Raw genomic sequence first — 13,387 nt, 5'->3', positions numbered from 1 at the left:
ATAATTTGATTACCTTCACAATGGCAATCGCTCTGGCAATTAAAATATGCATACAAATAAGGCGCTTAATAGCACGCGTGTGAAATGGGAAATTAAAGTGCACAATTTCACATCATATTGTTAACAGAAGTTAGTGAGTGATTACATAAGATTTTGATATAATGAATAACTGCCTAAAATGGCACATTCAACAGCAAGTAATTGAACTAGCTACATTTAGGCAGTCTGACAACACAATAGGGAGTTTTAAACAACACGCCACAAAGAATTATCTTTTAATTATCTTTTGAACAAACTAAATCATAACTAAACAGTCCTTTTTATTCCACCGTAACAACTTCATTGCTCTATTTCATGTTTGTTTTCGAAAAATGGACCCTTAGGATTGTTGAAAACATAACTGATTTGCATATCCACAATAGTAATGTACATGGCCCATGGTGTCCAAGATTATTTACATGCACCTCAGACACCCTGAAAAATAATGCTGACATTATGCATTTATTGGACACATGTGACTCGACTCACAGGACAGTCCCTTGACCTCAGTTAAAATCTTAAAACAGAAATGATAATATTATTAAAATATTATTTTGTGCCGTGCTCCATGTGTAGGATCTCAACAGTGGCGCAAATGTCCATGCTTCTGAAATGTAGAAGACTTACTCCTCTTACAGAAATATACAAACTTTCCAGGGGTCCCTAAATTTTGGCATTGATAGATTAAGTGCTGAATGCTGCATAATGATCATTTTGGGCTGAGGAAAAAAAAAAACTTACAGAACATTTGGACACTGCAGGCCTACGCTTGCTTTCCCCACTCTGAAATACATGAGAGAAGAGGGCATAAATGGTTTCCTTATCAAGCTACTGAAACCCCTCCAGTGACAATAGTCAGCTAAACCCTTTCACACCTCAGCTTGCTGTACTGTATGTCAACAGCTTTGTCAGCTAAACATTGTGATCACTCTCAAAATAAGTAACTCTGTCCCCTTTTGTTCTTCATCCTTATCTCTGTCTGGGCCATATGTTAACAACCCTGGTGAGTTATCCATGAAAATGTTGCAATTAAATAAAACTTTTGAATAGACGTACTTGCCAATCTGTCAAAAACAATGTAACCCACCCCACACACGTAACCCACCCCACACACACGCACACACACACACACACACACACACACACACATACACACACACTACAAAGTATCTGCGAGCCCTTTTGCTACACATTGACAGCAAGCTGAGATAGGTTCAATGTGATGACTAAGACCAAGCCCCCTGGAAGCACACCTACGCACAGCCATGCACACATGGACAAAAACACACACCCACGCACGCACACACACGCACGCACACCAAGAACTGATCGTGATCTGTACTACAATCAAGTTTGGGACCGCCTATTAAAACTAGAGTAAAAGGCGATTGTTTTTCTTTTTTTGTCCCATGGCCGATAAGAAATTCATTTATACATTAGTAAATAAGGTGTGTAATAATAACAGGTCACCCACGACGAAAATAAAAGGCTGGACAGCTATTTTTGGCAGAGATTGTTTGTTGCGTCAAAGCCGGCGCCCCCTGCGTCACGCACCATTCTACAGAGTCCTATCGCTTTTTCCCTGTCGTTCCGCAAAATTGGAACGCCCACGAGAACCAACGTTGCTCAGCGATTAACGAGCCACTGTGTCTGCCTGCCCTCTCAGCACGAGCAGCTGAGAAAATCATGGTAGTCACGTAAAACAGTGCACACATACACTTTCGAGAGTGATGGTATAAATAGCTTGGATTTGTGAAAACAATAAGTTGTAATCAGTCTTAGTCCCGCTCACTCGCTCACAACTAACTTTGAACAAATAGCCCTTGCATATTTTATGGTGTGCGCGCGCGCGTGCGTGTGCGCGTATGAGTGCGTGCATATATATATATATATATATATATATAATGAGTGAGAGAGAGAAATGCTACACATTGCATATAATATTACACATAAGACGTGAGGTGATATGAAAGTAAGTAATGGTGAGTTGAAAATGAGAGGCCATAAATCACATAAGAATATGCAATCTTGAGTTACCTCAAGCGTTCGTCCATACGTCTCCGACAGACCTCATGGCATTACACACATGCAGATTGACAGAATGAGAAATAAGGGCTAGTTCTGGTATTTAAGGCACAATATACCGAAACTTACATGCACTTTTATATTATGTCATCGACCTATTTACACTAGAATTTTGATCTGGGAGAGGTGAAGTGTACTCCAATATTAAAATGCTTCGCAGCTGGACATGGCCAGCGATGCGGTGAAGCTCGGTTCCCCGGTGAAAGGGATTGGTGTTTGTCATTGACGATGCAGATGACGTTAAAATTTCAGACACGTGGGCTGTGGTATTCTGAGCTCACATAAACAAAGGCACATTGGAAGCAAAGGCCAGTCGGCGCTCTCGCGGCGTACAGTGCTGAACGAAAGCCGCTCTTTCTCCGTTCTTAACTATTGAACCTTGGCTTATGGTCTCGGACATTTTCTTGACTTAAACACAGTAATACTACATACGTCTTCTCTGGATGGATAGACAACGGCATAACCGGTGACAATATAAGGTACTGGTGTTATTTTTTTACGCTGCGATATTGGTTTCATTCTATATGCCGATTACTCAGAATTGCCCACAATTGCGTCCGGGTGTTGAGTATGATAATCGGCATATGCTATGCTTTTTTTCTCCCATTATTTTATTTCTTGGTGTAGAGACACACTTTGAATCGCATGACTTGTATTGACGGAGGGCACAATCGCTTTGGTTGCGTGTATTTTTGTACTGGTCTTATATAGGCTACATATGGTGTTATAATGTTATGTACGGTAATATTATTCAAGAGAATCTAGAATACTGCTGTGCTAATATAAAGTATTACCTTTGCGAAATGTCAAAGTAAGCTGATTGTTTTCAACGACATGACGTCCGTTAACGTGCTGACCACCAGTGCTGCGTCAGACAGTTTAAATTTCTGTTTTCGGGAACTTTATGTAATTGTTAAGAAAGGATTCCAAATTTAGATTTATTTAATTGTATTATGAATGTTTTATTTTATTTTATTTTATGTTTGTCATGGGGTTATTTCTGACTTTGTAAACATGGAATTATATCAAAAGCTTTTTTAAACTTTATTCATAATTCTATTAATTAATAAGTATTTTAATTTGTATGAGTAATGTAACGGGGACTAATCATTATATAAATGACCATATTTGTCAGGCAGCAAATATTTAAATAAAACGTAAATTTTGAACACTTTTGAATTTGTTTTGAAGCATACAATTTTGTTCCACATTAGCTAACTTTATATTTTGTTCTATACAATAAAAATATCAATTCGTATGCTATTCTCTGGAAGAAAAAATAATAATTTAAAAAACTAAAAATATTTGTTTCTTATGCATTTTCTAGAGGGAGATTTCAGAAGAAAGCTGTTATCGTGTAGTAAGATCTTCTAACAACACCCGAAACATTGTCAATTTCAAGTGTCACCGAGAAACACCGCCACTCTACTGAAGGTATGAAAATGACATTTTTATTTTGTGCGATCATATTCAACCAAACTTGTCACCAAATGAAATTACATTGTTCTGAAGACGACACACGTGAAGGAGTGAGAAATTCCAAAAAGCAACATTTTGCCCTGTCAACGGTGTACGTTTCTGTATTGAATTGGTTTCATTCCTACATATGCTACTTTTATCATTGTGAATTTGAAATGTTACGTTCGCACAATTCTTTTTAGAACTATATTCGATATTCGAAAATCTTCGATATTCGAAAATGGTAACAAATCGTAAAGTGTCCTAAGTTGCAGTTATATTTGATGGCACGTGCGTTTGACTTGCGGGAGGATCACTTTATACATTGTATACATGTGAGAATTCTGCCACTTTCGTTTTCAGCCATGCCCTGCGTTCAGGCTCAGTATGGGTCATCACCACAAGGAGCCAGCCCTGCTTCTCAGAGTTACAGCTACCACACCGCTGGAGAGTATAGCTGTGACTTCCTAACGCCAGAGTTTGTTAAGTTTAGTATGGACTTGACCAACACTGAGATCACAGCCACGACTTCTCTCCCCAGTTTCAGCACGTTCATGGACAACTACAACACCAGTTACGACGTTAAGCCTCCCTGTCTATACCAAATGCCCCATTCTGGAGAGCAGTCCTCCATCAAGGTAGAGGACATCCAGATGCACAGCTACCACCAGCAGCATCTGCCACATCAGTCTGAAGAGATGTTATCCCACTCCGGTTCAATGTACTACAAGCCCTCCTCTCCACACACTCCGACAACGCCAAACTTCCAGGTTCAGCCTAATCACATGTGGGACGATCCTGGTTCCCTTCACAGTTTCCATCAGAACTATGTGGCGACCACTCACATGATTGATCAACGCAAGAATCCCGTGTCCAGGCTTTCGTTGTTCTCCTTCAAGCAGTCGCCTCCCGGTACGCCTGTCTCGAGCTGTCAGATGAGGTTCGACGGTCCTCTTCACGTATCCATGAACCCCGACACCCCAGGATCTCATCGCTCTTTGGAGAGCCAAAGCTTCGCTGTACCCAGCGCGATCAGGAAACAGGCAGGCTTAGGCTTCCCCCATTCCCTTCAGCTCAGCCATGGTCATCAGTTGATGGACAGCCAGGTTTCATCGCCTCCCTCAAGAGGATCTCCGTCCAGCGAGGGTCTGTGCGCCGTTTGCGGGGACAACGCTGCTTGCCAGCATTATGGAGTGCGCACGTGTGAAGGCTGCAAAGGATTTTTTAAGGTAGGATCCTGGTTGTAATAAACTATGCGGCTAATCAAATACGATTGATTGTAATGATCTGAAAAGGAAAATGGAATTGTAAAAACGAGACAACTGGGACAGAAATTAAATGGGAAGGCGTACGCGTAAACCAAGACCTCTTTAAATTCTGCCGAACTTTAAGTCATTATGCGGGGCTGTTTCCGCTTAGAGAGTGCCTCAATTGCACTTCGAGGATGTGTGGGCACGTGTGTGCATTTAAACGCGGCCCTTCTCCACAAAATTAAATCGGTTTGGAAGGAGAACCGTGTCTGGGCTAACCAAGTGGGTCAGAATTCCCAGCGGCAAAATTAAGTGGCCTCTTTATTTTATCATCTTGATTGAATAATCGTATCACTTCGAATTGAGAGGGTCTCGGAGGGGCGTAAAATATGAATGCACACGGATTTGTGTTTACTGAACGTCTGCTCCTCCTGCTCCTTGCATATAAACGTAGCTATAAACTCGAGGGTTGGCTGTCGTGTTAACACCATCAATCTTCTTCTATCAATGTCCTGCAAAACCGCTGCTGTGTGTGATCACTGTCTGACCGCAGAATTCTAATGCAGTACAATACTAGTTTTTAAGTCATATGTTATATTTTTGTAAGTATTCTCATTTTTGTGTCGTTTACAGCGCACTGTTCAGAAAAACGCTAAATACGTGTGTTTAGCAAACAAAAACTGTCCTGTTGATAAACGCCGCAGAAATCGATGCCAGTACTGCCGTTTCCAAAAGTGCCTTGTTGTCGGGATGGTAAAAGAAGGTAAGATGCTATTTTTCTATTGGTTATATAATTCGCAGATTAATTTTGGTTTAGTTTACAAGGATATTTCACTGCGGAAATGTTAAAATTGTTGTTGTGCGTTCTTTTTCATGGTGTAAAAATGCATTTTAAGACGGCACATTTACGTGACAATAATCGTATTGTTTTGCTGTTGTGACCAAATATTTCAGAAACTTGTCGATGGTAATGCAGCTAATTTAATGCTGTCCTTTTCTGCAATGTTGTTTCAGTCGTTCGGACCGCCAGTCTGAAAGGAAGAAGAGGCCGTCTGCCCTCCAAACCGAAGAGCCCACAAGAACCCCCACCACCGTCGCCGCCCGTCAGTCTCATAAGTGCTCTGGTGAGGGCCCATGTGGACTCAAACCCTTCCATGTCAGGCCTGGACTACGCCAGAGTAAGTCTGATTAGCGTTAAACTTTAATTATTATTATTATTATTATTATTATTATTATCATTGAAAGTTGAACAAAGATGTTTGATTTACGCATAACTGTTCCAAGAACAGCAATGCAACATTCATTCTCTATGCCCAGATAAACCAACAGACGAGATGCGTACAGTAATTAATTAAAGCAGAATAAAACATTGCCTATGCGCATTTAAAAGGACTTTGCAACGTGTGTCTGTCATTAGTCAGATTGTGTTAACTCGGAATTCCTTTACAACTGGTGGTGGACGTTAGGCCGCGTTTTACATTTGACTCGACTTTGTTCTGCAGTAGGCATTTGGCGTGTTTAATCTAACATATCTTACTTGAATAAATTGCTTTGAAACACAACCCAATAATGGCTAGAGAGGGGTTTAATTGTTGTAAAAACCTGACTCCCCTGCTAGAAATGGTCTTCGCAATTTCACGGGTTATATATTTTAGAGGACCCCATTAAGCACTTTTTAAATTAAATTCCAGTTTCAGGCTAACCCTGACTACCAAATGACTGGAGACGACACTCATCACATCCAGCAATTCTACGATCTTCTGACGGGCTCCATGGAGATTATCCGAGGCTGGGCGGAGAAGATCCCGGGTTTTGCCGATCTTCCCAAGCAGGATCAAGATCTCCTCTTTGAGTCTGCTTTCTTGGAACTTTTTGTTCTGCGCTTGGCGTACAGGTACGCAATTATCAAATTACTTCGAGTACAATAAAGATCAACCCCCTTCAAGCTCCAGTGCTCTAGGTTTTATTAGCTCTCCAATAATTAGGCGCCTCTTAAACCCCCATTTATTACTCTCATGGTAATTAATGGCACTTTGTTATTAATTGCAGGTCCAACCCAGTGGAAGGCAAACTCATTTTTTGCAATGGGGTGGTCTTGCACAGGCTCCAGTGCGTCCGCGGGTTCGGAGAATGGATCGACTCAATAGTGGAATTTTCTTCCAACCTTCAGAGCATGAATATAGACATATCAGCCTTCTCGTGCATAGCTGCCCTCGCCATGGTAACAGGTGCGAGAAATTGTATCAACCTTTTTTTCGTTTGCCTTCTTTCTTTCTTGTAGCCGATTTGCCTGTCATTGGGTTGAATTTAAACAACGTGTTGCTAACTATAGTCTCATTAATGTTCTCATTACAGAGAGACATGGACTAAAGGAACCTAAGAGGGTAGAAGACCTTCAAAACAAGATTGTAAATTGTCTGAAAGATCAAGTGACGTTTAATGGCGGAGGCTTGAATCGTCCAAACTACTTATCAAAACTTTTGGGAAAGCTCCCCGAACTTCGTACCTTGTGTACGCAAGGTCTGCAGCGTATATTCTACTTAAAACTCGAAGACTTGGTACCTCCACCAGCAATAATCGACAAACTGTTCCTAGACACACTACCTTTTTAAAAAAGTTGACAGAGACCTTTCCGTGCGACCTCAAATAACTTCTGACTCTGCCTGCATCCACCGGGGACGGGACTCTTTTTGGGTCAGCGCAGTTCTGCTCCTGAAACATTTCAAGCGCTGTCTTTCTAGTTGTCCTTTAGATTCTGGTCAAGGATGCGAAACATTAAAAGAAGAAAGGGAGGGGGAGAGAGAAAGAGAGCAAATAAGGAAACACTATATGTTATTTATGTTTTTTAATTGTTTATTGAAATATTTTGAGAAAATTAACGACCTCTTTTCGAGGGAGAAACTGTTCGCCAATGCTTTACTTAACTTTTTGGTGGGACTGTTCTTGGAAAAAGTCAAAAGAAAAAAAATACGCAATTGCGCCAATTACTGTCAACTAAATTATCTGCTGTATGGAAAACATCCTATAATGTAATATACTCGATTTATATACATACATATATATGCGTATATAATACATTTATGTGATGCGTCCGATGCGCCAGTTCATAAGAGTGTGTATAAAGCTCGTGAATGGCAAAGTTCCGTTTTGCTTTTATATTATGTGCTTAACTGTTTCTGTCAAGATTACAGAAGGATGGGGTTATTTCAAAACGCATGTTGTAGGCTATCTATAGGCAATTGCTGTCGAGGTGATGTCTATATTATACATTATATTCCGGACACTATGTAGTCTGATAGATTTTTCTAAAAAATAAGAATTCGTAGTATTGGGATAACTTTTAATTAAGGCACATGTGGACAACAAAATATCTCATCTGTATAGGTAAAAAGGGACCCATAGTGTTTGTAAAGCTGTCATACATTCCTTGTTTGTATGTGCTGTAGGTATTGTTGCTGTTGAATATAAAGTATATTTTTGTTGCTACATTTGCATGCTACAGGTTAAATAATTTCCAGAGCATCATGATTCACGGATAACGTTCCAGCACTATGACTTTATTTTATGTCTTAAAGAGGACTGGGCATCTATATAATTATCATTTAATTTCTGGGTGTTTTTTTTTCTTTTTTCTTCGAATTACCAATACGTCCTAAGTGTATATTTCTGATAGATGTGTGCGGTACATAACGCCTCCCACTGCCTTTTATATGATGTAACTGAGTATTGCAATGCATTCCGTGCCGATACCGAAAAAAATCTCTCTTTGAGAAAGAAATATTTAATGTTTACAAATAAACCTGTTAAATTATTTTGCTTGTTTTATCATTTCTGATTTCAGAATTCCTTTGGGCGAAAGCCAGACAGACTTACACGCTTCACCTAAGCCAATAAACACGTTAACGTAATTATTTTTATGACTTTTTATTACACATGCAATTTTAGATACCGTACATTAATATTTTTATTTTTATTACTATTATTCTTTGCCAATTTAAGGGTGTACAGTTGAAGGAGTGTGCAATTTCCGGTGCTGCACCTCATTCCGTTCTGTGAGTCTATTATCGAGGTGTTGTGCAAAGTAGGCCTAAATAGAATAACGGCAAACGTGTAATCGCAAATGCAACAGCTCGCCAAGCTGATCGAAATAGGATTTGACGTTGCATATATGTAAAGTGGAAGTGGGAATGGCAGAGCAGGTTTTTATAATTTGCTAGTGTTTTTTGTTCATGATTTAAATATTTTACATTCGTATTCATTTTTTTGTTCTTGGACTGGTAAACACGCTTTTCTGGTACAAAACAAACACATATATGGCATCCATTTTTACTTTGTAATAGTGGATATTTTTTAAAAATCTCATTGTAAACCGAGTAAATGCATAAATAAAGGCCCTTTTGATAATGGCTCACGTCATCATTCTGTTTTAATGGCAGAAGAAATAACAGGAACTGAACATTTAAGCAGACCACAGTTGGCTATTTTGCGCCAAGTTTTTACTGGCCCTGTTTTAACCTGAATTTTATGAAGTGACTAAACTGTTTCCTTTTCTTTAAATAATCAATTATAGACTACTGTTTGAGGATGTTTTAAATTACTGCAACGGTGAAGGGAAATACCTACAAAGGTTCTTTTCGTCCCAATTAGTAAGAAAGGTCTACGCTAAGTGATTAGTTAGACAAGATACATGAAAGACGTACTGTTCACACTCTGTGCTGGAAAAATGTATTTACAGTTATAGGCTATATGTTTAAAGTTTCGCTGCAACCAACATCCAAAGGGAACATTCAAAGTGCACGTTACAAGTCGTAAATTGTAAAATAATTGCGATGGAGAAAAAAACCGCAAAGTATGACATATATGTTGGCAGGTGCATTGCCAAACTACAAACATATGCACCTTTTTATTACATTTTTTAAATTTAATTATGATGCACTTCTTATTTTTGTCCAATCGTTATAGTCGATGTTAATTAAAAGCCATTAAGCAAAAGAAATACAGTTATAGAGAGATTGTTAGTAAAACGTCCAGTGTTCAACTCAATTCGTAACAGATATATCTTGGTCTTACTCTGGAATGTGGGACCAAATGTTATCTGTTAAGAGTTGAATTAACACTGTTAGAGTTGAATTAACACTGGACATTTTACTGCGTAAAAATATGTTTCCTTTCCCGGGAATGATTTGATATGATTTGGTTCATACTTCCTACACTATTCATCCTATACTGGACTAAATTGATTCTGCGTTTTATATTAGCATATGCCCATGACGAATTATAATATACCCGCATAATGCCGCAGAGTACTAAGACCAAGCAATTCTTTGATGTTTTTTTCTTTTCATTAAATTTCTGCGTCATCACTATAAAAAGAGTGACTGTGAATGAATGAATGAATGAATGAGCGAAATACGACTATAAAAATTAGGTTCAACCGATGTTCATTGCACTTTTGCTGTCAAACCTCAGCAATCATGTTTGTTTTGGTATATTGCCCTATCCTTATATTCTTTACGTTACGTGGCATGGCTCAAGATAGGCTACTTCACCTTGCTCTTCAGGTCTGTTCACATCGACGATACTTAAAAGTAGGCTTCTGTTAAAGATCTACTTGACCTCTGTGTTTTTCAATTATTTGTCCCAGTCGACCCATTTGATAGGTATGCAAGAACTTGCAGGCTCAAATCCCTGATACAAACAGTTTTAACCCTCGATTTTCCATTTTCCCACTGAGAAAGAAACAATTGTACTAAGGCAGCGAACCAGAATTCAATTTTAGATTCCACGATTTGGACGTCTTCACCTGTTAATCACACAGTGATGATGTCATATTTGTGTTCCAAGTTTTTTTATGACAGGATGATTTTTTCCCACTTTCCTTGGAAGGGTATCTTTACTTTGATCTGCGTGCGACATTTTAGGCAAAAATGTACAGTTTATGGCGCCAGTGAATTTATATTTCCCAATTTCTAAATGTACAAAATCAGACATAATAATAATAATAATAATAATAATAATAACAATAATAATAAACAGTGGTTTTACGTTCTGAATTAATATGTACCCTACAGCCGTAGTTTCGATTCCTAAAACATTTTCAACGTGTTGTCCGCATTTTAAAAAACGGCCGAGAAATGATAAATGATAAAATTATAGCAATATCCAAACAAAATACAAAACTAAGGCAATATAAAAATACGTTACGGCTAACCAGTTCATGATCACATTTTTTCTTCAACAGGGAAATATGACTGCTCTCACGAAGTTTTACTTTGATTATTTAAAGATTAGAATTATAACCTATCACACAATGCAAATTTTAAAGTTTGACGGTGTGTTTTAAAGATGCATCTACATTTGTTTCTAAGTGGCAAAAACGACGAATATACAAATTTCCTTCCACACGATTTAAAAATGTATACTCATGTGATAGCATGTGATTAAAAAAAGATGTGAACGCATTTATGGTGAGAATTATGAAACTGTCGCCTATTACCTGAACGATTAAGGCGTCCAACTTAAAAAGTTCTATATACCCTTATCGCAAGCAAACAATGAGTATGCTGTTTTAATTTTTATCATTTGACTAGGCAATAGCAATTTCAGTGAGGTAAACCTTACGCGTTTTTATACTGTTGGTTTTGAAAATGATAGAAAAGTTAATGGACATCACTTCCTTTTCTAGTTTATATACTTGCCGTGTTTTGTGGATCTTCGGTTGATTTTTGCCGACAATAAAACGCATAATTCTGAGCGAAAAATTACGCCGGTAGGCCTACTCTAAGGCATCCGCAAGACAATACTAGTTGGATAGTATTACTAGTTAATACTAGTTAATCAATGTGTATGCAATAAATGTATAAAGAAACGTCCACCATCTAAAGATAATACAAATAAAACGGCAAAAAATCGTAATGTATTCAGATAACTATTAACATGTGATACTAAAAAAAACTTCAGATTGACGGTATTCATTTGTCAGGTAACGGAAGGTATAACAGCTTTCCTTAAAGACTACAAACAACGAAGAAGACAAATGTAGAAAGGAAAACATCGTTTTAAAGACTACGTTTTTGCACATGCCGTTTAATTCTCTCTCTCTCTCTCTCTCATTCTCTCACTCTCTTTCTCTCTCTCTCACTCTCTCAAGCATGTATGCCAACATTAATCAATGTGGGTCAATGACTGCAGAGAAAGCTCAGATTAGGAGATGCAAATAACTATTATATATGTTCCCAAAGTTTTATGAACAATCTGCAACCATATCTATTTGATGCTTGAGAAGTACAAGCCAGGTTATTGCTGTTTTTTTTTCTTTCTTTTTTTAATTTTCCCTCATACCTTTCTTCAATATGCATTTCATTTCTCCCTCTGGTCTTTGACCTGCTATCGGCTCTGAGACTGTAGGTGTGTCACTACCCCTCCCCACTGTATTCCCACTGCAGAAAGGATGTGCGTGTGTGTGTGTGTGTGTGTGTGTGTGTGCGTGGGGTGGGGATAGTAATCCTTATAGCCTTTATGTTATTGTGTGATCTAATACATTTTTTATGATCATATCACATCATTAAGCGTTTCATGGTCACTGGAAGTCACTGAAATAAAATATTGGGCATGAAAAATAGGACACTTTCTTAAAGGTGTCACTAAAAGTTTAGAACAAAGGCTGCCCGCCCGCCCCCCCCCCCCCCCCCCCCCCCCCCCCCCAAACATCCCGCCCCCTCACATTAACCAACCCCTGCAGTCTATTTGAGCAGCCCCTTCACACAGTGCCCCTATGAATGGGTGCACCTTGGTGATGAGACTTTACTGGGCCAGTTTATAGCGCTGAGTGGCACGAGAATTCTACCGCCCATTACAACAAGCAAGTTAGGGTGCGCCGTAGCTGGCGGCTCCTGTAGTTCATGATTTCATAATGAAAGTAAGGGACTGGTACTGGTGGATATGGAAAACAAAGGCCCAACAAATGAATGCATAATGAGTGAAACCAGCTACTGTATACGTAGCCATATAGCGATACGAGTCTGACAGGGCTGGATAGAGACGCAGGAGCTAATTAGGCCTGCTCCTTTCACAGTTAATATTCACAGCATACTGGGTTTTGACCCTGGCTAACCTCTGCAGCTGCATTTAAAGAAAGACATTTTTCATCGCCATGGAAAAAAAATCTTTTTCTCAATTCTTAAAAAAAAATCTCAATAAATATGAATTGAACCGAACTGTTCATATCAATACCAAGTTCTCCCAAACCTCAAGAGGCATGCATGTTGCAATTGTCGTTACAACACTTTGAATCAATTGAATGCATCATGCATTCCCATTTTTTTATGCAATGGCTTTCTTAAAATGTCAAAAGGAGTCATTTAACACAAGGGAAATTATGCTATGTGAATATAGATGGAATATGGAATATGAATGCATTTTCAATGTATCTGATGTTCTTGAGTATGTCTGTAGTTCCCTACTCTGTCTGTAGAATCCCCTTGATACACAAGATGTAAGCTATGCACCATATGCTTGCATTGATCAAGTACATAATGTATATACATACGTATTTC

General features: G+C 38.7%; 1 protein-coding gene across 1 annotated transcript; it reads left to right on the top strand.

Annotated features, from left to right (window-relative positions):
* The first annotated feature begins 2,442 nt into the window (after positions 1 to 2,442).
* LOC118213819 (nuclear receptor subfamily 4 group A member 2) lies at positions 2,443 to 8,645 on the top strand. The gene is made up of 8 exons (XM_035392997.1): positions 2,443 to 2,603; positions 3,452 to 3,558; positions 3,946 to 4,811; positions 5,466 to 5,595; positions 5,847 to 6,010; positions 6,524 to 6,726; positions 6,882 to 7,060; positions 7,188 to 8,645. Exons 3-8 carry the CDS (start codon positions 3,948 to 3,950, stop codon positions 7,442 to 7,444), a joined length of 1,797 nt encoding a protein of 598 aa, XP_035248888.1. The 5' UTR covers positions 2,443 to 2,603; positions 3,452 to 3,558; positions 3,946 to 3,947; the 3' UTR covers positions 7,445 to 8,645.
* The last annotated feature ends 4,742 nt before the right edge of the window (positions 8,646 to 13,387 follow it).

This window comes from Anguilla anguilla, chromosome 15 (genome assembly GCF_013347855.1).
Source record: "Anguilla anguilla isolate fAngAng1 chromosome 15, fAngAng1.pri, whole genome shotgun sequence".
Taxonomy (NCBI): Eukaryota; Metazoa; Chordata; class Actinopteri; order Anguilliformes; family Anguillidae; genus Anguilla; species Anguilla anguilla.
This window is presented reverse-complemented; position numbering and strand designations above follow the sequence as displayed.